The 25,625-nt window shown below is 43.6% G+C and overlaps 3 protein-coding genes across 4 annotated transcripts in view; 1 reads left to right on the forward strand and 2 right to left on the reverse strand.

The window, feature by feature from the left end:
• The window catches only part of LOC122094304 (derlin-2.2-like), a 5,220-nt gene extending 739 nt beyond the window's left edge, over window positions 1-4,481 (reverse strand). The window contains exons 1-5 of one of the 2 annotated variants that reach the window (XM_042665068.1): window positions 4,150-4,473; window positions 3,774-3,873; window positions 1,187-1,401; window positions 961-1,044; window positions 131-184 (exon numbers count right to left, since the gene is read on the reverse strand). In XM_042665068.1, the coding sequence (XP_042521002.1) occupies window positions 131-184; window positions 961-1,044; window positions 1,187-1,401; window positions 3,774-3,873; window positions 4,150-4,248 (552 nt within the window). In that variant the 5' untranslated portion in view covers window positions 4,249-4,473. Of the gene's footprint in view, window positions 1-130; window positions 185-960; window positions 1,045-1,146; window positions 1,402-3,773; window positions 3,874-4,149 lie in introns of both variants that reach the window. The other variant, XM_042665069.1, reaches the window with a different exon arrangement.
• A 14,173-nt stretch (window positions 4,482-18,654) lies between these two features.
• LOC122093946 (protein FATTY ACID EXPORT 5-like) lies at window positions 18,655-23,383 on the reverse strand. Its single transcript, XM_042664505.1, has 3 exons — window positions 22,962-23,383; window positions 20,101-20,188; window positions 18,655-18,979 (listed from the first exon to the last, which is right to left on the reverse strand). The coding sequence occupies exons 1-3, from the start codon at window positions 23,158-23,160 to the stop codon at window positions 18,907-18,909; spliced, it is 360 nt and encodes a 119-aa protein (XP_042520439.1). The 5' UTR covers window positions 23,161-23,383; the 3' UTR covers window positions 18,655-18,906.
• A 197-nt stretch (window positions 23,384-23,580) lies between these two features.
• LOC122093943 lies at window positions 23,581-25,109 on the forward strand. The gene has a single exon (XM_042664504.1). The coding sequence runs from the start codon at window positions 23,581-23,583 to the stop codon at window positions 24,853-24,855; it is 1,275 nt and encodes a 424-aa protein (XP_042520438.1). The 3' UTR covers window positions 24,856-25,109.
• The last annotated feature ends 516 nt before the right edge of the window (window positions 25,110-25,625 follow it).

The following is a 25,625-nucleotide window of genomic DNA, read 5'->3' on the forward strand; positions in this document are numbered from 1 at the left end:
AAAAAGAAAGAAAGAAAGAAAGAAAGAAAGAAAGAAAGAAAGAAAGAAAGAAAGAAAGAAAAGAAGAGAGAAGAGAGAAGAAAAAAGAAACACTAGAGAAACCAAGTTAGCACAAAGGCCAAGAACCTACCAGTAAATCCACCCAAGCACTGGTACCAACAAGGACAGAAAACCCCAGAAGAACCTGCAAGGGAAGTTGAAAATATTGGCATTAGATGTTATACACCTATTTGAAGAAAAAAAAAATCATTACAAACCAGAAGATGGGTCTGGTTAGATGCAAATATACTTTTCAACCAATGTTAAGAAATTTTAAGTTTCTCAATAAGAAAGAAAGAGCAAATGAACTGATATAACAATCGGCACATAAATACGAATAAAATTTTCCAAATCCTTGTGTGATTCATGTAAATTTAGAAAGGAAATAAGTTCAAAACCTGAAACTTAACTGATTAAGTGAGGAAACGATTGCAATTACAAGAAAATTTATCACAGAGATGATTGATTCAGTAGCACAGGTCATCAAAACATCCCTGTTTGATCTAGAGAACTCTAATAGAAATGAGTAACTACAAACCTTCATACTGTTAAAAAAACAGAGTTCTTTGAATGTAGTATACTCGGAAAAGCTCACAATTCAGTAAATTATGGATCATTTGGATAACCAGAGTCACAGATAGGATGCACAAGCAGCTTAAAACTGTGTAAATACTTAAAACTCTAATCAAAACTAAAATGCTTGCGCAAGCCCGTATCAAAGATGAGAAAATAAAGAAGTACAACAATATGGGATCAAGCTAGTAACCCAAATGGTGGGTGTACAACATTGGCATTGCAATATTCAATGTTTGGGTCCACCTTATTCCCTGAGGGAAAGAAACTCCCCAGCAGAATTGATTGTCTAATTTAAAACCTAACAAGTGAAATGTAATTATATGGAAGATTGAAGTTTACTCTCACCCATGGTAGGTAAGCTGCTGTGAAAGTAAAGAGACCCAAGAAACTCATATGAATGAAGGGATTTTGCTTGCTCCATACATAAACCTGTAGAGAAAAAAAGTGGTGAAGCTCCCATGACAACGCTTACCAAACAAGGGGGGCCAAAGCAATCAGACAAATATGGCATGTTAAGAAAATGGCCATTACCACCAAAAAAAAAAGGAAGGAATCCATTATAGTAACTGACCATCATGAATGTCAATGAATTGCTTAGGAAGATGATTTTTGCAAAAGATTCTGACACATAAGGTATCATCCCACCAACAAGAACTATTGTGGTTAAAACAGTTGCACCAAATAAGAGCATGTAAAAGAAATCTGCAGTTCTTCCCCTGAAGGAATTCTCTTCGAGAAGCTTGCAGTATCGAGCAAGGAAGAACATGTGAAACAAGAAGTCCAAATCTGTCACATCAAAGAGTAATAATCTCAGAGTAAGCGGAGACTTGTGGATTGAGACATGAAATGAAGACATGCTAAGTCAAAGAATACGTTCATGCAGAATTCCAATACACTATTGAAACAATAATTCAAACCATTCAGGCTTCTGATACAATCATTTGAAACTATAAGTCAAAATGAATACACACAGAACAAGACTAGATATGATGATTTCCCCCAAATTAAAAGTAAAGAAAGAAAAAAGAAGAAGTTTCCAACGCCTTTGGTTGTTCTCGGTTTTGTATCTCACTCACAATTTCTGTTTTGCAGGTTTAAAGGAGGTATATCGAGTGTATCTTATTTACATCAATCCGTATCATACCATACGGGGTTGATACAAAAAGAAACAATCTTTTTTTTTCCATTTTTAAGTATCGTATAATACCCACCAATACTGATATGCATCAGCCAAAATGGTACAATATGTACCGATGCTTAAAACCTTGGATAACACTACGGGTGCAAGTTTGGCCATGCAATCCTGAGCCCACCTAAATCCCGCCAAAATTTTCAGGGTGTAGGCTAGCTTTTCAGCCTACAGGCTAGGCTACGTTTGTGCCTAGGCTGGGGCCTCAAATTGAGCCTAGCACGACCCTGTATATGAATCTATACAAAAATAAAAATAAATACTATAAATATGTGTGTATCAAAATCCATGAATGCAAAATAAGGGCCATTGATTGATTATCATAATTTACATTTAATAAGAACCATGGGTTAATTATTTTAATTATATAAATATTAAGGTTGATTCCCCTTTTCTCATTTTCCCGACAAGGAAATGGCAAAACAGGGCCAAGCCCAGCTCTGGACCCAACCTGGCCAGGTTGCACGCCTAGGTAAAACTCTGGGAGGTCGAAATGACCAGGGAGTACTAGTGGGTTAACAGAAAGTCAGCAAATATGTTCATCTAGCAGAAGAGCAATGGAGATTTATCATACTATTAGATATATTCAGTTCTTGGCTTCTCAGGTGAACTGCTCATCTCTTTGGGGGCTGGGATCTGCTAACTCTGAGGCAGATGAGTTGGCCAAGGATGGGGTATGAAGGTCTGAGTGGATATCATGGAATTCCCCCACAGGGGAAGTGCTTTAGGATATTCTATGATATTTGTTTATGGGTGCCCACAGATTTTTATTTTTTATTTTTTATAGAATTTTCATATTTGAGTGTTTTGGATCTTTCTTTTGGATGGAGATTTTGGATGTTCACTGTATGTGACCTTGTTCTTGTACTTCCATAAGATTTCAATAAAATTCCTTACTGTTAAAGTGGAATGTCACAAGAGATTTGTTTAACCAATCTGAGTAGTTAACAACCAACAAGAAAGCAAGGAATTTCTCCACAAGGGCCTTCCCATGCCAAGCAGAAGTCCAGAATGCTCAATGATTTTTTTTTAAGCCCCAATATCCAAGGTCTCCTAAATGAGTAAAAAAAAATTATGAAAAGGGTAAGGACAAGGAAATGAAGCTTCACTCTGAATGTCCCACATATTGATCACTTAACAAAGGAATTGAAGTCTAAGCGCTATTATTTTGTAGTGGAGCCCAGAGATTGGCACAGTAATAGGAATGTCTATACCTAGAGGAATAATTGGGGAGATGGGAAATGTTGTATGGAAATCCTATTACCTTTTTAGTGTTAACAGTCAGGTAACATCTTACTTCCCGTAAAAAGATGAATGTGGAAACAAATTTTAATCAGATCATCTCACTTCTGCAGTTTGATCAGCAGCCCAAAGTCAGAAGAATTACTCACTTAACACCAAACTCCAAGTTCAAGATATGTTCTTCTGGGCCCCAGGATAAATCTGTGAACCACACCCTGTGATCTCAGTGCAGAAAAGCCTCTCATTGGGATTTTGGGATCCACAGGCATCAGATTTTGTAGGTAACACAATTGCAGCAATCAATTTCACCTAATAAAAAAATGAAACACCACAAGCAATACCAATCAAGTTTACCTAGTCTAAGCATGAATTAATGCAAATATCAAATATCCATGCAGGTTTTTTCATCCTTATTTCTGGTTATAATAATCCACTTAATCAACAGTTACATTGCAGAGATAGCAAGAAAAACAAACTTCGTTGTATCCTGTGAAACCACCACTTAAGTCCTCAAAATACCCTTAGTTGCGTTTAATTTGAGATCGTTTTCTAAAGATCATGCCACCAACCATAGGCTAAACCATAAGTACGAGGAATGATGCATCACAGAAACCATGTATCGTAAACAACCTTAGACAAACAGCATACACTACCAAGCAGTAAACAATCTAAAATTTCCAAAAGCGTAATTTAATTTGATAGAACTTAAAATAAGTTCAAAGATTACCCATTTTCCGGAAGTAAAAGAAATTCGTAATGAGACGCCAGAACTCATACTGCTTAACGACGAGTTTTGGGTTCAAGTACAAATGATACGGGGAAATTATCTGCAAAGAATAAGAAACCATCATTTAACCACTGCGGCTCCCGATTTCCTTTCTAAATAACAAATGAATTTAAATTCCCACAGTGCACGTAAATCGTGAAAAAAACCGCTCAAAAAAGTACCACACAAATCAAGAAATCAACAAAATCATACCTTACAGAACACATTTAAAAAAAGAAATAACCAAAACCCTAGCGTTCATCAATTCTGAAATAAATAGAATGACAGGAGTAGATCGAAATAGAGATTAATAAATTGATCAATCGCAAATCCATACCTCCAGTGAGCATCCGACGGTAGTGACTATAGCGGCTGTGAGATACGAACGAGTTATGATGGGCATCTGCTTATACCATTCTTCGACAGCTTGAGCCATCCCAAGATTTCAGAGAATCAAAAGCGTAAAATCCAAAGATCCTAAAGCCCTCTAAAATTTTCACAGAAGCCGAAGCAAGAGAGACACGAACTAGAGACACAAAGGCTCGCAGAGAGAGTTGATCGAAGAAACCTTCAACTCTTCAAATGTCTTGAAAGGGATCAGGTCACAGGAACAGATTCACAGAGGAGCCACGCGGGACGAGAGAGAGAGAGAGAGAGAGAGAGAAGGGGAACCCAAAACCAACGGCTAAAAAGAATTAGGCAACAAGCATGATGGAACCATCAAGCATCAAATTACTAAATTAACCTTTTCATATACCAAATTGCCGATTCGAAAGAGAGAAAAGGGCACTGCTGTTTCAGTCCCCTCATGTCACTCTCGCTGTAGCACTACTATGTGTGGATTGGGTTTCAAAAATCGGTTCGAACCGGCCAAGGATGACTGACCGATCTGAATCGGATCAATTTTGTACCAAAATTAGTAAGGTTTGGGGGTCTGTTGGTTATTTTCAGATATTCTGGCTGGTTCCAATTTAGATATTTATTCCTTTTTTTAAAACCTTGATGTCGATAGCCAAGTGTCATTTCTAAGGGTGTCAATTAGTCAATTCCATTTGATTGCAGTCAAGTTGAATCCGTTTCTTTCTAATACTAGGCCAAATCGAAATCAAACCATTAAGTTAACATTTGTTTAGATCAGTTTTAGTTTTGTCTCTTTTTTATTGAGTTATTATCTGTCCAATCTAGGTTTTAGTATACATATATATACACTAGTATTTAAAAATTTTTTTTTTTTTTTACTTTTTCAATTTTTTATTGACTTGATTCTAGGTTCGGTCAGGTCATTCAATTGGTCTAGTCTGCTCATTTTTACCGGTCTTCTAAACCCCCATTTGCAAGAAAAAAAAAATCCAATAAAGGTTTGCCTTGGTTCAATCTGGTTCTATTCGATCAATTCCAATCAGTCTAAAGCGGGTCAGTTGGATTTTGATACCTTTGGTCATTTACGAATATACCCTCTGATGGAAACGTGTAAGCACCAGACGGCGAGTGGGGTTAAGCGACTGCAGAAGTGACTGTAACTGAGAACTTTCCAAGCTCTCATTGATATTGTTTTGTTTCCTCCTATAGAAGGGGTATTATTGTCTATTATTCTTTCCATTTAAAGTACTTATCAATCGGGACCGTCTGATATGCAATGGACTAGAGCACTTATCAGATCCGAGGCCAACTCATGATTTAGGCATGCAACCAATCGACTGCTTAGAAGATGAAACCGGCCAATGAACAGCGAATATCGACGTTGAAGTAGGCCCCACCGCATTGCTGTCTTTTTTTTTTTTTTTTTTTTTTTTTTGGGAATTTAACATTGCTGTCTCATTCCTTTTACGGAGCCAAATCGCGTACAACGCCATCCCGAATTTTGCCATTTTCAGATGAAAAAGAAAAAAAGAAAAAAAGTTACCCATTTTATCCTAAAGGTTCCTTTTGTGTATGTGCAAATTAGTCTAAAAATAATAAATTAAAAAGTGGGAAAATTTTAAAGAAAAAACAACAAACTCAATTTTATCCCAACTTAATAGAGTTGATTACGAAACTTTGCACAAAAATAAAAAGAAAAAAGTACTGAGGCACAACACTAGCAAGTCAATAAACTCAATTTTATCCCAACTTAATAGAGTTGATTACGAAAATTCGCACAAAAACAAAAAGAAAAAAGTACTGAGGCACAACACTAGCAAGTTAGGGAAATAACAAGAGACAATATACATGAAAGTAAAAGGAAAGAGATAAAGGTGGGCGCAAGTGTATACTATGCAGCCTAGCAGTGTTGTTTCCCCCCTTGAAAAATTTGTGTAGTGATCGATGCATTCTAATTGGTCTTGAGTTTTGAAATATGATTAAATCTTATCTAAAAAATAAAATAAGAAAATAATTATTTTGGGAAAAGTTCTATGGTTGGATTTCTTGAGGTCAATTTCATCGATATTCTCACAATTGTTTCAAGAATCATAATCAATAATCAGCCATGACCAATCTTGATTCTAGACATTCTAATCGAGTCATTGGGTTTTTATATCTGAGGCGTTGATTATTGGGTTTTTGAGACCGATTTTGATCTGACTTGGATTAAATTTGACATTGATCAATTTGATCTCCAATTCCACTTTTCAACCGATTCTCACATCCTTTTATATATGATCAAAAGTACCCTTCCCAGTCTAATCTAATATTGAAATGTCATGGTTTAAGAAGCTCTCTCTTCACCACTATGGGTGAAGGGAAATCACCTTGGCCCATATAATTAATAATGTAACATTAGGTATGAATTGAGTCCCACCCCAATGAGTGAGAATCAGATTCCATGCAGCGCAAATCCTACGCCTAGGGTCCATGCCGGGTGAGAGGGTTGCCAGCCTTCCGAGTCTCCGAATGCAATCTGAATAGGATGTTGGTGTGTTGGACCAATTGAGTGGGAAATCATTGACGAGCCTACGCCACCAACGATAAAAAGGAAAAGTTGTCTTCACACTCGCTTTAAATCAAAGAACACAAACATTTCCAGGCGCTTTAAAAATGATTGTGGGTGGAAGGGTGAAACAGGGATGGGTTGAGCCCGATTTCTTAAAACCTTAACTCAATTTTAGGTCTTCAAAATCCAACCCAGGCCCAATTCAATCCTTTCGGGTTAATGTCCAGGCCTAACCTTGTCGGGTTCATACCAACTTGATGCGGTAAAAATTGACCGGATGACCTTCCCTGCAATTCCTGGTGCTCCAGCCGACCTGCACAGAAGGGATGACAGGGGAGAGCCGGGCTGACTCGATAGGGGACTCTCCGATGCATAAGTTAGATCTTTCCACAGCAAATGCTCAAAAGAGCTTTTCCAGTAAAAGGAGAAGTGAATGATCGATCCCCTATGATGGAGGCTTACCTTGGTATTTATAGGCTGCTGATGGAAAGATGAGGGGCATTTGTGGAGAGTCTGGTTCAGACATAGAGTCCTTGAGGGGAGTGGCTCTGTGATTCTGGGAATATTTTGGGTTCCAGGGCATATTCTGAGAGTATTCCCCATTGACGTTGGAGGTGCAAGTCGTGAGAAGGGTGGACGTCTCTAATGACGTGTAGTGGCTAGAGTCCTGCCCCGTGATCAGGGATCACGTCCCTTGAATGTAGGAGTGGATGTGCGCGTTTCTGGGTGCTTTACCTGACTGTGTCAAGCCGAGGTGATAGGTAAGCTGAGCCGAGGTGACTGGTAGCACGGCCTGATGGAGGGCCGAGGTGGTAGCACGGCCTGATGGAGGGCCGAGGTGGCAGCACAACCTGATGGAGGGCCGAGGTGGCAGCACGACCTGATGGAGGGTCGAGGTGGCAACACGACCTGATGGAGGGCCGAGGTGGCAGCACGATTGATGGAGGGTCGAGGTGGCAGCACGGCTGATGGAGGGCCGAGGTGGCAGCACGACCGATGGAGGGTCGAGGTGGCAGCACGGCCTGATGGAGGGCCGAAGTGGTAGCATGGCCGATAGAGGGCCGAGGTGGCAGCACAGCCTGATGGCGGCCCAAGGTGCACCATTGGTCAGGACCGGTCCTTGCTCGTGTAGTGGTTGGGAAGAAATACCCTCATCACCAGCCCCCTGCTATAGCAGTTCGGCTCGTACAGCTAAAGCATTAAATTTTACTGACATTTTTTATAGTGCGCCGTCCACTCAGCGCGAAATGCGCTCGTTATGCCACGTGTCTCAGAGCCGTAACATCACCTCGGGCAGGCGAAGAGACCGCTCTTGTCGACCGTTGATGTCGGCCGTTGATTTTGACAAGATCTAGCCGTTCATTCTACACCGCCTTCTCTTATAAATAGTGTACATCTTTCCCAGAAGTCTTGTCGTTCGATCCTGTGGTAAAGTCAGCTCAGCTTGATCTCATCCTTAGCGCTGACTATCAAAGAGTTTCAGAGCAGCACGGTGTCGTGAACAGCGCTCCTTCTCGCCCGTCCTTCCAAGTTCGTCCTACAACAAGTACGATTATGGTTGTGACTCGTCGGTCCACTGCTCAGCCTTCCGCATACCCTAGCACTAGCCCCGGAGATCCCAACATGGCGTCCGCGCATGATCCAGACTCGCCTAACCAGACCCCCTTGACTGTTGTGAGGCTTGGGGAAAATCACCCTGAGTGCCCCATTCCCGATCCTTCGTCCTCTAATGATGACAGTTCCAGCAGTCAGGGCTCTGACGACAGCTCTGGCTCTGATGGCAGTTCGGGCTCGGGCAACAGCTCAGGCTCTGAGACTGTGGAGGTGGTCTTGCCAAAGATGGTCCCGAGCAGCGCTGGGGCTAGCTCGACTGCCTCAGCTCAGCCCCCCAGTGCCACGGCAATAGGTACTTCGGGTGCGGGCCCCTCAAGTGTCGAAGTCCCTGAGGCCAGCCAGGTAGAGTCTAAGGGAGAAGGCTCAGCCTCCTCCTCTGGAGAGAAGAAGACCGTGGTGAATAACCCAAGCATCCTGATGCCCAAGGTGCTCAACCTGATCCGGAGCCGATATGGCATCCCAGATTACGTGGTGATGCGCATCCCAAATGAGAACGAACGAGTGGACGCCTTTGGGGACAAGGTTGCCCTTTACAATGTGGCCTTCCAGAGCTGCCTGAGGATTCTTGTGCCCGAGCTGGTCAGTTCGGTCCTGGACCACTGGTGCCTCGCTCCTAGCCAGCTGACTCCTAACTCATGGCGGACTATTCTTGGCTTTGAGGTGTTTGTCTCGAAGCTGGGTCAGACCGCAACGCTGGATCTGTTCATGAAGATGTTCTTGGTGAAGAGGCACACCTCAGGGCGGTACTACTTCACCAAGAGGGAGAGGGACGGTCCTTACAGTGACTTGAAGATGTTCCTCAACATGCCCTCCTCGGTGAAGAAGTGGAAGGAGAGGTACTTCTACGTGGCGATGGAGGGGAACCTCTTTAAGAGCAATTGGGTCAAGCCCACCCTCTCCGTGCTGAACCGAGCACCCAAGCTCTCCCCAACTGACCTCCAAACATATCAAATGTGTTTGGGTGGGGAGGCTGTGGATGTTCGCATGCTGTAGGATGAAGACTTCCTCCAGGAGTTTGAGCTAAGTGAAGTCCCTGGTGAGGGTCCGATCGAGTCCGATTATTATGGTTCAGCTCAGTCTTTTGATGTTTTATCCTGTTCCCAGTACTGATAAAGCTCGATTCTTTCTCGTCTTGCAGTGGTTAGTGTGAAGGTGGACAATAAGGCCCTGGCCGCAGTGGCAGCGGAGGTGAGGAAGAAAGATGCGACCGAGCAGGCTGCCAAGAAGGCCGGTGACAAGGGCAAGGTCGTGGCTAGCCCCAACCCGGGTGTGAAGGTCGCCCCTCCCATTGGCGCGGGCAACAAGTCCTTGCCCCTTATTACTGGGGGCAAGCAAGGGAAGGAGATGCCCCCTCCTGTACAATATTCAGCTCGGCACGGGGCTCCGGGCTCTGCGAAGGCAAAGGAACCAACTAGCGCAGTAGAGAAGGCGCCAAGGCAGATTGGCACACCTGACCGAGATGGGGCCAGATCTGACGGCCAAAAAAGGAGGCACTCGCCAGTTGATGAGGGGCAGCACGGAAACCCTCCAAAGGTGGCTCGAATGGGGAAGCAGCCCGCAGACCCCTGGCTAGAACTGCTGGAGAACAGCACCGTTCTGGACCCCTTGGCAGCTCAGACTTGGTGCCACCGTAGCCGTCCTAAGAAGGATGTTATCCGAGTGAGGAAGCTGCCTGATGTTGACTTCGCGAAGCAGGTCTACGCCCGAATGGGGGACGTAAGTATTTCCCGCCTCTTACCCTTTGTATTTATTTGAGTTCCTAGCATTCATGCCTCTATTGGATAAATGCAGGCTTTCGCTTATGTGGTGGAGGCCGCCAGTCGGTTTGAGAACATGGCCATTGCCAGCGAGAAGTTGGATGATGAGGTAAAATGCCTGTAGGGGGAGCTTCATATGGCCACGAGCCAGTTGGAGAATGAGAAGAGAAAGGCCCGATCTGAGGAGCAGAGGGCGAAAGACCATGAGGAGAGGACTGGTGAGCTGGAGCGCGAGGTGGCTAAGAAGCTCAGGATCAACAACGGCCTTGTCAAAGAGAAAGACACACTCCATAGCGAGCTGGCCGAAGCTCAGGAGGCCAGCAAAAAGAAAGAAATTGAACACTCAGCTCAAATTTTCGAGCTGGAGAAGAAACATCAATCCGAGCTGGCTTCTAATGATGAGGTCGCTGCTGAGAGGTGGTTGAACTCTAAAGTTGGTCAAAATGGCTAGTTGACGTCAATGTCTCCTCATTTCAGGCTGGCTCATAAGACGCCATTCAATTCGTCCTTGGCCAGACGACTGATTACGATTTCTCTGAGTATGAGCAGCGCGATCCTGCCCCAGCTCCTCTGTATAGCTCGTTGGTCAGGCTGAGGTCGGTGAGGAGGTGACCCAAGCCGACCCTAAAGCTACCAAGTGATCCAACTTGCTCCTTCCTGATCCAGGCCCCCCAGCTTCTGAAATACTGATATTGTGCTTCTCCTTTTTGTCTTGTTTCTTTCTTTTTTTCCTTTTTCCCATTGTGGGAGTGATGTAATCTTCTTGCTTATCTTCTTCTTCTTCTTTTGTAAAAATCCCATTTGGGAGTTGATGTAACTTTTGAGGGTTTCGTCCCTCCATTAATGGAATTTTTTTTTTCTTCCCTCATTGTGTATCTTCAGTTTATGTAAGGTAATTCCATTTTGCAATTGAACTTGATTCGGTCCTGTGTGTCTTTGTATGGCGAAGCATCATGTCTGGACCTGGACCGCTGTACAAGTATGCCTAACCTGGATTTGGGATTAAAGGTGCCAAACCGAAGCTTGTTCTTCATGCCTTAGAGTAAGGTCTTGAGTTATGAAAACTAGGGCAAGGTATCATTGATCGTGCGGACCTGGAGCTCGGTCTTAGATGTTGCAGAGCTGGTGCTCGATCTTTGAGTTGCCAAACTAGAGCCTCGTCTTGGTGGTGCCGAGCTGGAGCTCGGTCTTAAATGCTGCTGAGCTTGAGCTCGGTCTTTGCCTTAGATGTGGAGGTCTTTGAGTCACCAAACTAGGGTCTGCTCTTGTGGTGCCGAGCAGGAGCTCGGTCTTAGTTGCTATCGAGATTGAACCCGATCTTTGTGCCTTAGTTGTTAAGGTCTTTGAGTCGCCAAACTAGGGTCTGGTCTTGCGATGCTGAGCTGGAGGTCGGTCTTAGTTACTGCCGAGCTTGAGCCCGGTCTTGGTGCCTCAGTTGTTAAGGTCTTTGAGTCGCCAAACTAGGGCCTGGTCTTGTGGTGCCGAGCTGGAGCTCGGTCTTAGATGCTGCCGAGCTTGAGCTCGGTCTTTGTGCATGTCTTTGAGTCACCAAACTAGGGTATGGTCTTGTGGTGCCGAGCTGGAGCTCGGTCTTAGTTGCTGCTGAGCTTAAGTCCAGTCTTTGTGCCTTAGTTGTTAAGGTCTTTGAGTAGCTAAACTAGAGTCTGGTCTTGTGGTGTCGAGCTGGAGCTCGGTCTTAGATGCTGCCGAGCTTGAGCTTGGTCTTTGAGTTGCCAAACTAGGGCCTGGTCTTTGTGGTGCCGAGCTGGAGCTCGGTCTTAGATGCTACTGAGCTTGAGCTCGGTCTTTTTCTTAGATGTCGTCTTTGAGTCGCCAAACTAGGGTCTGGTCTTGAGTAGTACCGAGCTGTAGCTCGGTCTTAGATAGGTGCTGAGCTGGGGCTCGGTCTTTGATGCCGACGAGCTGTACTCAGCCTTAGAAGAGTCAGATATTTGAGAGAAGCTTCATAGTATATTGATGTGTGGTATGCACTTGGGACAAATACATTGCTTCAAAATTGAATCTAATCCGCTCTGTGATAAAAATTGAATAACTATAAAATCTACAAGACTAACACCTAATCGATGGGATCTCAATGCAATCTACTGATAAAACTGTTTACTGGTAAAATTTTTTGAGATTTTCAACATTCCATGCCCTTGGTATAAGTGTACCCCCTGAGTCTGCAAGTGGTATGTACCGGGGTGCACCACTTTGGAGACTATGTAAGGGCCTTCCCAGTTAACGCTGAACTTGCCTTCACTTCTTGGTCCGTTGCAGCTACTTTCCTGAGGACCAAGTCACCAACTATGAATCCCTGTGGTTTGACCCTTCGATTGTGATACTGTCGGAATTTCTGCTTTTAGATTTCATTTCGTACAAGTGCTTCTTCCCGAACTTCGTCTATGAAGTCGATGTTTGCTTGGAGCCCGGTTTCATTCTGTGAAGCTTCGAACACTGCTGATCGGAACGAGGCTTGGGTTACCTCCACAGGGGTTAACGCTTCAGTCCCGTATGCCAACCGATACGCCCAAAGTACACTGAGTAGCTATTCTACCCAGTTCTTCTTCTCCCAATCCAGCCTCTTCTTTATTCCATCTAGAAGTATGTGGTTGGCTTTTTCTGCCTGACCGTTCGATTGCGGGTGTGCTATAGCAATGTTTCGGAAATCAATATTAAAGTTACTGCAGAAGAGCCTGAATTTTTGATTGTCGAATTGTCGACCATTATCCGTGACCAACACCTTTGGGACACCATATGGGAATATAACGTCGTCCCTCACGAACTTCTCCACTACCTGCTCAGTGATTCTGGCTAGGGGACGTGCCTCCATCCATTTAGAGAAGTAATCAATAGTGACAATCAAGAATTGGACACCCCCTTTTCCTTTCTTGAACTATCCTAGAATATCTATTCCCCACATTGCGAATGGGATCGGGCAGATCATGAAACTAAGTTCTGTAGCTGGGACGTGTGGTATTGGGGCGTGTACCTGACACTTAAAGCACTGTCGGACGAACTTCATTGCATCTTATTGCATGTTTGGCCAGTAGAAACCTTGGTGTAGCACCTTGTAGGCCAGTGCCTTTCCCCCAATGTGTCCCCCACAAATTCCTTCGTGAAGCGTCTCTTCAGCTCGGTTCGGGGCAGGCACTTCAGCAGGGGCTAGGATATTGCCCTTTTGTAAAGTACTCAACCCTGGAGGGTGTATTTGGTTGCTCTCGTTTTGACTGCCCTTGCTTCTATTTGATCTCCTGGGAGATGTCCGTCACGCAAATAGTCCACGATGTGATCCATCCAGCTCGGCTCAAATTTCTACATATTGCTGCACAGTAATTCTAGCTCATAGGTAGGTTGGTCTAGTACTTCAAAATATACCGAGCTTGCACTGCCCATGATTGTTATGATGGCTGGACCCACAGGCTGGTCATCGTAAGTGTCAGCTCGGTCCGTGGCTGGGTCCTTGGACGGCTCGATCCTATCTCGGCTCAGCCTGGCATCGTCTCTCCTCGGCTCGGGCAAGTTCCTACCATATTTCTACTTCAAATACTGGCTAAGGTATCCAGCCTTGATGAACTCATCAATTTCCCTTTTCAGAGACTTGCAGTCTTTAGTGTCATGTCCATGGTCTCGGTGGTATCGACAATACCGGTTGGGGTTCCTCTTTTCTGGTTTAGTTGTCATTGGCCTGGGCCAGCGAAAATACTTATGATCTTGGATCTCTAAGAGCAGGTTTGTTCAGGAAAGATCAAGTTCATATCTCTCAAGTTCAGCTGTGTCAAGAGACCGACCTGTTCTGTTCTTCTTCGGCTTGTGAGAGTCGTCCCCAGGCCTCAGAGTCATTTTCTTCTCCTTCTCTGACTGATCACCCCTGTCAGCTATTCCTCTAGCGGCCAGAACTTCCTCCATGTTGGCATATTGATTGCACCGTCTGAACAATTCTGACATTGCTTCTGGTAAGTCGAGGGCCAGAGACTGGACCAGATCAAGGTGCATTACTCCATTGCACAACGTGCTATAAGCCACTCCTTCAGGTAGGTTTTTTACCTCCAATGTTGCCTTAGTGAATCGGGCAAGGAACTCTCTTATAGTCTGTCTCGCTGCCTGCCTCATGTTCATCACGTTTTGCGTAGTTTGCTTCTGCTTCATTCTTGCTTGGAAACATTTGAGGAACACTCTTATCAGCTCTTTATAGCTGCAGATGGACCGGGGCCGCAGGATCGACATCCACACCAATGCAACTCCTTTTAATGAGGCTACGAAGGCTCGACAAAGAATGACGTCTGACCTACCATGAACCGTCATGGCCGAGCTATAGTACAACAGATGATCATAGGGATTTGTGGTGCCCTCATATCCATTGAAGACAGGTATAACGAAATTTGAGGGCAGCTCGACGTCAATCAGTTCATCGGATAGTGCATTATGGGCCAGAGTTACAGTAATGTCGGCCAGGTGCCTTTACCTCTGCATTCCCTCTACTCGCTCAGTGAGGCGCTAGATGCGTTTCTCTAGGTCGTCCCTTCTCACCACGGCTCAGTGATCCGGTGATCTTCTTGCCCTTTCACCTCTTCTGGGGCTTCTTCCTCGGCCTTGGTGACCACCAAGCAGATCTTGACCTTGCCATGGTGCACCTTTGGTAGGCCTGGTGGGCGAGTCCTGACCCCCATGGGATTGATCTTGCCGTTCTTCTCTGTGCTGACGTGCGCCTCTAGTGAGTCTTTGAGGTGACAACTGGCGTCTTCCTACCCGGGGTGGGGATCTATGGGCATCATATGTCTCTGGACTCCGATGACTCGTGAAGCGATGAGCTCTTCCATTTTGGACAGGAACGGGACCTTGCCTATGCCCCCTTCTTGTTGTTGATTGAGGGGTGACACTGTTGTCAGGAGATTCGTCATTGAGTTGTCTGCCCGGAACTGGCCTAGGCGGTAGAGCTGAACTAGTCCGTGGCATTGGAAGTGCCGAGCTGAACTGGCGTATGAAGTCCCGCACCAGTGTATTTGTAGCTAACACCTACAGCTGCAAGCTCTGCATCTGCTCTTCCATGTTTAGGTGAGTTACCCGGGATGATGGGACATGGCGAGATAGCTGAGGATTTTGCTCGCGCTGATCCCCCTCCCCGGGCAACTTGCGCATCAGGCCTGGTTTGTTGGGGTCCTCGTGGAGGGGTCTCTGCTGGGACATTTTTCTGCTCTGCCATTGGTGGTGAAGGGGGACGTCCAAGTGGTAATCCACGGGTGGATCTTGCTCGCGTTGTTGAAGAAACGACCTTCTCACTCCTTAATTGCATTGGTCCAAGGTGACTTTTTGTAACTGTTTCCCATGGACGTTTCCCATGGACGACACCAATATGATGCGGTAAAAATTGACTGGATGACCTTCCCTGTAGTTCCTGGTGCTCCAGCCAACCTACACAAAAGGGATGACAGGGGAGAGCCGGGCTGACCCGATAGGGGACTCTCTGATGCCTAAATCATATCTTTCCACAGTAGATGCTTAAGAGAGCTTTTCCAGTAAAAGAAGAAGTGAGTGATCGATCCTCCATGATGGAGGCTTACCTTGGTATTTATAGGTTGTTGATGGAGAGAGAAGGAGGGGCGTTTGTGGATAGTCCGGTTCAGGCGTAGAGTCCTTGAGGGGAGTGGCCCTGTGATTCTGAGAATATTCTGGGTTCCAGGGCATATTCTGAGAGTATTCCCCATTGATGTTGGAGGTGTAAGTCGTGAGAGGGGTGGACGCCTCTGATGACGTGTAGTGGATAGAGCCCTGCCCCCGTGATCAGGGATCACGTCCCTTGAATGTAGGAGTGGATGTGTGCATGTTTCTGGGTGCCTTACTTGGCTGTGCCAAGCCGAGGTGATAGGTCAGCCGAGCCGAGGTGACTGGTAGCACGAACTGATGGAGGGCCGAGGTGGCAGCACAACCTGATGGAGGGCCAAGGTGGCAATACGACCTGATGGAGGGCCAAGGTGGTAGCACTGCCTGATGGAGGGCTGAGGTGGTAGCACGACCTGATGGAGGGTCGAGGTGGCAGCACGACCTGATGGAGGGCCGTGGTGGCAGCACGGCCTGATGAGATGTCTAGGTGGCAACACAGCCTGATGGAGGGCCGAGGTGATAGCACGGCCTGATGAGATGTCAAGGTGGCAACACAACCTGATGGAGGGCCGAGGTGGCAACATGGCCTGATGGAGGGCCGAGGTGGCAACACGGCCTGATGGAGGGCCGAGGTAGCAACACGGCCTGATGGAGGGCCGAGGTGGCAACACGGCCTGATGGAGGGCCGAGGTGACAGCACGGCCTAATGGAGGGTTGAGGTGGCAGCACAGTCGATGGAGGGTTGAGGTGGCAGCACGACCGATGGAGGGCCGAGGTGGCAACATGGCCTGATGGAGGGCCAAGGTGGCAGCATGGCCGATGGAGGGCCGAGGTGGCAGCACGGCTTGATGGCGGCCTGAGGTGCAGCATTGGTCAAGACTAGTCCTTGCCCGTGCCGTGGTTGGGAAGAAATACCCTCATCACAACCTAACCCGACCTTAATTGACCCTCTCAAAGCTAGGTTGGAGCAGGTTGGGAAGACATACCTTGATTGGCTAGTTTTTTCCATTCATATCCTATACTTTAAAAAATTATAAAAAAATAAAATACCAATAAGAGTCCTAAATTCTAATATAAAAAATCAGGGTTAAATTTTGAGCTGGGTTAGGTTGAGTTGGGCCGGGCTGAGGCCTCAACCCGAGCCCGACTCAACCCTGTCCCAGGGTTGGGTTTTTCAACCCTAACGGACCTTCAGAAAACTTGGCCCAATCATTGTTCGGGTTGTAGGCCCAAATTTTCACCCCTAGTGGAACATGTGTTCCAAGTTTCAACACTGAATGTGTCGATAGGACTCAGTGTGTTGCAATCAAATTACTTGGTGTGCGCGTGGGGTCCCGACGTGGTTTACATAGCTTGACTTGATCCCTGGGAGTTGACAACAACTACCATTTTAAGGACCGCGAACAAGGAAGGTTGAGGACTGATTCACTTCTTCAACTCATCAGGTGGCGCCACTGGCACCGCTACTGATCTCTCCTCTTACTACTTCTGTCTTTGCTATGGTCTCCGATTACTACCACAATATAAGCTGTCACGGGATGGCTTTTGTCATCGCACCCAAAAAGACCCTCCCTAGTCAATATCTTGGCCTATTCACCGCCGACAACCTTGACGACGTCAACAATCATATATCCGCAGTCGAGCTCGACACCGTACAGGACTTTTGAGTTCAACGATATCAACAACAACCACGTTGGTATCGATATCAATGGATTGAAGTCTGTTGCTTCTGCTCCTGCTTCCTATTTCGATAGCAATGGTCGTCTCAAAAACCTAAGCCTCACCAGTGGCGACTTCACGCAAGTCTGGGTTGATTACGATGGTGTACACAAGCAACTCAATGTCACATTAGCTCCAACCAATGTTTCTAAACCAGCTCTTCCCCTCTTGTCTCGGCCTCTTTATCTTTATCTAGTCATGGAGGATTACCCCATGTTCGTTGGTTTCTCATCCTCTATTGGTCTCCTTCCCACATCCCACCATGTGTTGGGATGGAGCTTCATGCTGAATGGGCAAGCAGAAGAACTCAATCTCACCCAGCTTCCCACACTTCCCTGCCGATAAGAAAGTCAGACGCAACTGGAAACCGCCTACTCTGATCATAGGACTCCCTATGATTTCCGCTGCTTTAGAGTTGGTGACGATCTTTGGCATCCAGATTTTGGTGATAAGGAAGAGAAAATTTGCACAGGTGCTTGAAGAATGGGAACTTGATTATGGGCCTCATAGGTACAAGTATAAAGATCTGTGTGTGGCCACGAAGGGGTTGAAGCACAAACAACATCTGGGTATTGGTGGCTCTGGCAGGGTTTTGAGAGGTGTATCCACTTCCAAAATTGAAGTTGCAGTGAAGAAAATCTCCCAAGAGTCTAGACAAGGGATGAGGGAATTTTTTGCTGAGATCCTTACTGTCAGTCAACTACGACATCGGAACCTGGTAACCCTCTTGGGGTGTTCCCAGCCAATACCATACTAAAAACCATGCTCAAAAGTGACCCATTGATGGCACAGTCGTCGCGGCCAATCTCAAGTTACAAAAAGCTTGCTTTGGCGGGGTGGTCCACTACTCCACGAATTCTGGATAGAAGATGGTGAGAAGCAATGACCTGAAGAGAATTTGATGTTCAATATTAACACTTGAAACTGTTACTCCAGCAGTTCTTTTATGAAAAAAGCTTCAGAAACTTTAGGCTCAGTTTGGATTGCAAGGTTCCAAACACCAATTAAACAATGTGGAAATACATTATGGGAAATCCTATTAAAACAGCAAACCCTGTAATCTCAATACCAAATTAAATGTAAAAGAGAGAGAATTTGTCTGATCCTTGGAGGCTTTGTGAAGGGAGGGGAGGTAATAACTAAAGTCTAAACTGTTCTTAGGTTCCATATGGTTGGATGCCAAGAGTTGTAGACTGAAATATGTTAACAAGAAACAACATTTTAGAGAGTAATAGAAAAGTGAAGTAAAAATATTTCTTTTGTCATACTTTTCTACAGTTGAGAAAATTACTTCTCCATCCCTTTGTGTATAAATGCCAAAACTCATGTATAACACGTTTGTATTGGAAATGTGAGTATCTCCCACATATTATGTGAGGTTAGCAAACTCCTCCGGAAAACTAAATCTTCTATAAAAGTGAGAACAACATACACACATGACCTCTTGAATATAACAACGTAAAAAATTCATATCACAAGCTCAACTCCAAAGTCATGCATATTTGGATGGAAAATGGTTACCACCACTTGCGATCTTGTACACATAAAATCCAGTCATAAGAGCACTGCAAAAGAATGAAAATATAACTGTGCATCAAAACTTCTGAATGATGCAAATATTATCCCTAGCATTCAAAGTGGAATAGAAGCAGAATCAACTATATGAGTAAATTAGCATAATATAAAAAAGGCCAGACTGCAGATGAAGTGCCCCATGATCTCACAAATAGAGAGGTGCATGAAATAGTTAGCGAAAATAATTTTTTCATAATCTTTGCAAACATTGGAACAAGTAATTTCTGCTTTTCCTTACCAATGAGGAAAATCAGGATATTTGAAGAACACCCCCTGGAGATGGAAAACATAACCAACCCAAACAGAGAAAGAAAATTATTGCATTCTCTTTCTGTGTCTATGCTTAAAATTAATTGGCACTCATTTTTCGTAGGTAAATGATTTCAAATCACATAGTAGACCAAAAGAAATTGGATAATCAGGGCTAACGAGTGGCATAGTTGACTAAAACACGACACCATACAACTCAAGTGCACAAGACATGTAAAAATCCATTCCATTTTGATATTTGTTTTGGATGTAAAGAGAAAATGATTTCATAGTCTGAAAGCAGGTTATAATTTATGAACATAAAGCTGAGTCAGTTTTCAATATAGGAAGTGCCCTTAATTTGTAGCCAGGGAAAGAATTCACACAGCCGACAAAGGAACAACATGCATAAAGCATAAACATCTACAGGAACAGGCAGGGCCATGTGAAATGCATGAATTCAGACCTCCAAATACCAGCTGGCATGCCGATATTGCTCATGCTCACTCATGCACAGAGAGATTCACAACCACATGCAGACACATAAGCAAACATATAAAAGCAAACTGCTCAGATTGACCAATGTATAAAGGAGCAATGGTAAAATGTTTAAAAGATGTAAGAGAAATGTTAAGCTTACATCACCTAAGAATCCAATATTAGATAGGTCGACTACCATGAGGCCCACCTCTTAAAATACAAAACCATCTTCCTTCAAATGAATGCAGCACGAATTATGCAATGTCTATGATTCAAGTTCAGATCATAAACAGCCCATTGGAGACACAAAACACTTCACACACGCACCATAATATTTGAATGAACATCCAAGAAAAGCTTCAAGTCTTCAAATTCAGTTTACCTGATTGCAGCAACAATTCCAGCAGGCATTATCTTGGAGGTTTGGATGTACCGCTGTCCCATGACAAATGTAAGTATTAATGCACAACCTGTTCATGGAAAATTTATGAATAACCGTAGATTTAAAATGAAGAAGTAAAGACCATCTGAGTCATGGTACAAATAAAAAAAGAAATCACTCCAGACTTTTTTCCTTCTACCAAAATTGGTGCTGACTTAAATAAATCACTTGGATCAACAACTAATATGGTCTCTTCAAATGAAATATAAGATAATTGGATCCGTCTCACAATATTACCACTTGCCAAAGATTAATACCAACAATTAGCCATCAGAAATTTAACAACATTCTACAAGCCATATAAAATTAGGATTCTTTTCTACCAACAAAGCAGATAAAACTGTTCCCCATCCTTCTTCCAAATGACATGACAGAAAGAAATTCCAGTGACCCATATCCAAGCCATCCAAACAAACAGAAAATAATAGAGAACACTAAAAATTATAACCATACAAGTTGCCCTGAGCTCAACACTGTTTACCCAGTCAAATTGACTAGGTTTCAACTTGAAGTGAAAAACTTTACACAGCATACTAGGTTGCTCTCCTCTCATGCAAAACTAATTCCTGATGGTTCAAAATGAGTTTCTGACTGATTCACTTGGCTCTGTCAATCCTCCCATAAGAGAAAGGCTAGATTTATGTCCAATCTTTTCAGTGAGTTGTATCTTGAATAATGAGAACAGATACTCAAGCTTCACTTAATTGCCACGAGTATTGAAGGAAGACATGAAGTAACCAATTTTTTTTGGGATATATATGAAGTAACCATATTTGATATTCGTCACAACTCTCCCACTCATTTTGAAGAAGACGACCTCATTCTACAAAGCATAAAATAATACACCTTAATCTAGCCAACCGTGTTGAGATTTTAACCTGTCGGTTTGGAAGACAGAAATAGCTCCAAGCCTCCAACTCCCTTATGCTGCACCTCCTTTCAAAGTTCCCTAAGTTATCTCATCTAAGCTAACATGAAGGATGTACCATAGAATGTGGAGAGTCTTAAGAGATCTTGTAAACCTTTTACATACATAACCAGTCAACTCCACAAGGAGAAATGACCTTTCTCAACTGTGCAACCAATAAATTCACACTGATGAGGTGCTAAATCTAGATAAAATCTAGAAATTTTCCATTATGTACTCTTGTGGCATTTTAAATGTCCATTAGTTACTCATAGTGGACTTGACCACGTAGTTCACTTAATGGAGTCGGGCTTTCATTTTAATCATTTACCTACCTTTTTATCATAACTTTACTACAGAGCATAAATAATAAAATATAATGGTTCAGAATTCAAAAATCTGTAATTCATAGAATATTATCCTTCTGTATCAGTCACCCTTTTCTTTCTAAGTAATATGGACAGATATTAAAAGATTGTTTACTTCTTCCTCTTTGATTTCCCATGTCTGTCATGCAAATCTGAGCCAACAGTTGCCAAATTTCCCTGAGACATCGTTCAACTAAAAATTGAGGGAGAATACACCATAGTTGTCAAGGCATTGCCTTGGTCCCCCTCCCCCCATCTCGACTGCCTTGGCTTGCCTATTTGCCTTGACAATAATGGAATATGCTTAAACAAAAGAGAACCCACTGAGGATCCTTCTAGTGTGATCAAGGATTTGCATGGCCCATTACACATTTATAAATGAAAATTTGAAAAAGTTTAAAAATTGCCCAGTTTGCAATACATGCATGAATAAAACTGTTGAATTAAGAATTCCAGCAGTTCGACAAAGTTCTTGAAAAGAGCAGATCAAATGTGTGCACTCAAAAAGTACTCATGTGGGGGGCGGATCCTCTGCTCATGCAACTTTCCTGCTTACTCTTTGCTCGTATATTTGAAGGGCATGAAAAAGCCTCTGCAGGATAGGCCAATATCAACAAATCTCATGTATCTACTAGCATAATCATGGATGCTTTTTCTTTTCTTTCAAGGGCATGACAGATGATTCTTTCCCCTCAAAGTGATGGACAGAAGAGGAGACATCACTCTTGGTAGGCAAGGGTAGAAAAAGAATAATTAATTCCTGTTTTCTGTAATCAGACCTCGACAGGTCATACAATTGAGCACCAAGTTGCAAAGACAAAAATTGTTTACCCAAACAATAAATGATAAAATAGCTGCAATTCCAAACATGAAATTTCATAAAAGACTAAATAATAAAACCTTCTTGATCATAGGGTTACAAGAAAAAAATACCACAATCCCTCTGACAACTAGCCACCCAGAAATGAACTCTGATAAGCTGACACATTCATAAAAGCATATCTTAATGGAAACTCAAAAAAGTCAGACTGCACTCAGTTTCATCACCCAGTATGGATAAAAGATCTTATGTTATACTATTCAATTCTCGAGGATGTTTAACCCAAAAACAAAAAAATCTCGATGATGAATCGATTTGATAGCTCAAATATTGTTATTGATGATATTGATCCGATTTTCAATATCATAGGATGCAATTCATGCCATTGAACTTACAGGAGAAAGATTTATCATCTCTGTCAAAAGTGCAGGATTGCAGTAGATGCCTTCTTATAACCATGGTCTCATAGTGATATGATCGAAACAAAACAAATGAACGAAGTTTCTAAATTCAGTAAAATTTAGAAATGATTTTTTTTTTCTAAATTCAGTAAAACAGAGTTATCCAGGATATAAACATTAGCAAATTTATACTACTCCCTACATTCATGGTTTCCACTTTCCACCCAAGATGAATACCTCTGGATACAAACCAAAAATCAAGCCAAGGAAAAACAATTAGAATGAAAAGCAATGGAGAATTATACCAGTCTCGAGAATCAGAGCGAAATAAGAATTCCTTCGCTTTTCAAATGCTTTCAGACTCACAAAACCCGCAAGCAGCAGTAGAAATCCTGTACCCAATCCTCCAGCCAACGAAGCTGTGCTCCCCCTCTTAAAATATCCAACAAGCCCACCAACAACCATGAGCAATCCATATGGAATCGTAAAGCAAAAATCGTGCATTTTGATCAACTGGGTACCTCGAAACAAAATTCTCCGAGCAATCAAAGTAGTTTTTCAGAGATCAATGGCAAATCTAGGGCTTCAAGACCTCCCAGTCTGAGAATCGGTGCTTTCTCACTGGTGGTAGTGGTGGAGTTTTCAGTTGGTCAACACCCAATGAAGCAACGCTCCAACTTCTCTAATCTACAAGCAGCGCAGCTCGACTTTTCAAATCCATTGCCCCTTACCTTTTATTCAAAATGACGTTCATGTCCCTAAGCTTCCGAATATAAAGCTTCGATCCTCACCAACCCTGCTTTTTCTTTGTCTTCCCGAGCGGAATCTAGGGTTTCTGTCTCCACTGGTGCTTGTTCTGTCACTAGGGTTTATAGAATCGTCTGAGATTAGGGTTTCAAAACACTCATGGTTTGACGTTCATCAATGCTGGCCGGTTTTCAGGCTCGATTCCGATTTCCGGCCGCCTACTGCCCACTCTGGTTGGAGCTCAAAATTCTCTGCAGCCAACGATTCTCTCTTTCACAACTCCTTAGTAAAACAAGAATGGGAACTCAAGCTCCAACAAAGAGGCCCTTCTGCGCTTCGTGCTCGAAGCCTGCTCGTCTGTGTCTCTGTTCACGCATCAAGACCCCCTCGCTCGATAACTCAATCGAGGTGACGATTCTTTTACACAGTCAAGAAAGAAAACATCCTCTGAATTCTACAAGAATTGCTACGTTAGGGCTCAAGAACCTCACGGTAGTCACGGTTTCTGATGTTCATATCGAAGCGAGGTTCCTCATTCGCTTGCTCGAGCCGTGCCCGAGAATAGTAAGCGCATCAGGTATTGAGCTAGCTCTGTTCACCGAATCGGAGAAGAGAACTGCCCTGATTGATCCCAATGGAGAACGTGGAGCAGCAAATGATACTAATCCTTCTCTGTCAACAAGCGATCTCAGAGTTTTAGAAGAACATGAATCAGCAATCCAAATCGACGGAAAACTCCTGGAAAAGCAAACTTGCATTGAAATGATTTCAACTCTACCGGCAGTAAAGGAAGCAACATCAGATACCCAAGCTGGTGCTGCTAATGGAACTAAAGCAGCTACAAGTAAAGAAGAATCTGTCGTCACTGCAACCATTTCTAAATGTGGCTACACCTGCTCTCTTACCCAGCTCAAAACATCTCAAAACGACACTGAAAAACCAGATTTCGATCAGCTTTTAGCCACTCAGTTAGGCCAAGATGTCATCGCCAATGGGTTCGTCGTGAAAAAGCTGCAGAAAAAGCAACTGGATGGGATCAATGAACTGGAAGAGTATGAAGAGTTTGAAGTAACGGTTCCTCCTGGCTCCGCCCTTCTCTTCCCAACCAAGAAATCAATCGGAGTAGAAGCTGTTGATTTTGAGGTGAAACACTTGATCGTTTTGGATGGAACTTGGGGGAAAGCGAAGAGAATGTACCATGAGAATCCATGGCTGAAGCTATTACCCCATTTGAAGTTGGATCCAAGCAATATGAGCTTGTACAGCGAAGTTAGGCACCAGCCAAAGGCTGGCTGTTTGTCCACTATAGAGAGCATCGTTAGCGCGTTAAAGGCGTTTGGAGATGATCGTGAGGGCTTGGATGAACTCTTGGATGTGTTTGTATCCATGGTCAGGGATCAGAGGCGATGCAAAGATGAAAGATTGAGCAAAATCTCTCACGACGAGTCTTGAATGGCTTCTGCTTAAAAATACAAAATTGATTGTTCTATCATTCATAGTTCATACACGATTGAACAGTTTAGTGACTACACAGAAGAGAAATTAAGACGAACAACCTGTGACTGATCTTAATTTTTCTCCTGATTACTGTTTCTTTTCCAATTCTTGTTGTATGAGGATTTCATATGGATTCAAATCCAAGAACTGGCAAACAAGTTTCTTGGAATTTCAGTGAATTCAAACAATATTCAAACGAAAATTCCTAATCATTTGGTTTTGAATGTTCTAATATTTTTTTTCTGGATCAACCTGTCTGAAATTTGGCCCACACACGTTGGGGTTTTCATTGGCTGAGTTTTGATCGGCCAAAGGTTCCTGGTTCCTACATAAGGTCATACACGGTGCGTTGGAACTGGAATCATTTTTCCACAAACCGCCTCTCTCTTTGCCAAGTGACCCCACAATGACATGGACGTTTCATAAGGGTTGAATGAAAATCATTTAATTTTCACCACATGGGTTTACGCCCATATAACCAAGCAACAATTAAATGATCATAAAGCACCGTGGTGCTAACACAGTTAGAAAAGCGCTAACGCTCCAATTATATACGGGTATGCTATTTAATATTCCCTTTTCCCTCTATGAAGTAGTAGTTTGGACTCACTTGTGCTAAGCCTCGGGGAGTAAATAGGAGCCTCACTTTGGAGAATTTTGTACTAGCCACCATACTATTTGAAGGGAAGGGGCTAAGGCAGGTGGGCACTGACCATAAGGATACG

The sequence above is a fragment of the Macadamia integrifolia genome, chromosome 11, assembly GCF_013358625.1.
Source record: "Macadamia integrifolia cultivar HAES 741 chromosome 11, SCU_Mint_v3, whole genome shotgun sequence".
Lineage (NCBI taxonomy): Eukaryota > Viridiplantae > Streptophyta > Magnoliopsida > Proteales > Proteaceae > Macadamia > Macadamia integrifolia.

Excerpts from the sequence above, each read along its gene's own strand:
- LOC122093946 (XM_042664505.1), bottom strand. The coding sequence starts at position 23,160 with ATGCACGATTTTTGCTTTACGATTCCATATGGATTGCTCATGGTTGTT. Across the intron at positions 20,189-22,961 it reads CGCTCTGATTCTCGAGACTG|GTTGTGCATTAATACTTACA; the intron begins GTATAATTCTCC and ends TTCCATGAACAG. Across the intron at positions 18,980-20,100 it reads GGAATTGTTGCTGCAATCAG|TGCTCTTATGACTGGATTTT; the intron begins GTAAACTGAATT and ends ATTCTTTTGCAG.
- LOC122093943 (XM_042664504.1), top strand. The coding sequence starts at position 23,581 with ATGCTGGCCGGTTTTCAGGCTCGATTCCGATTTCCGGCCGCCTACTGC.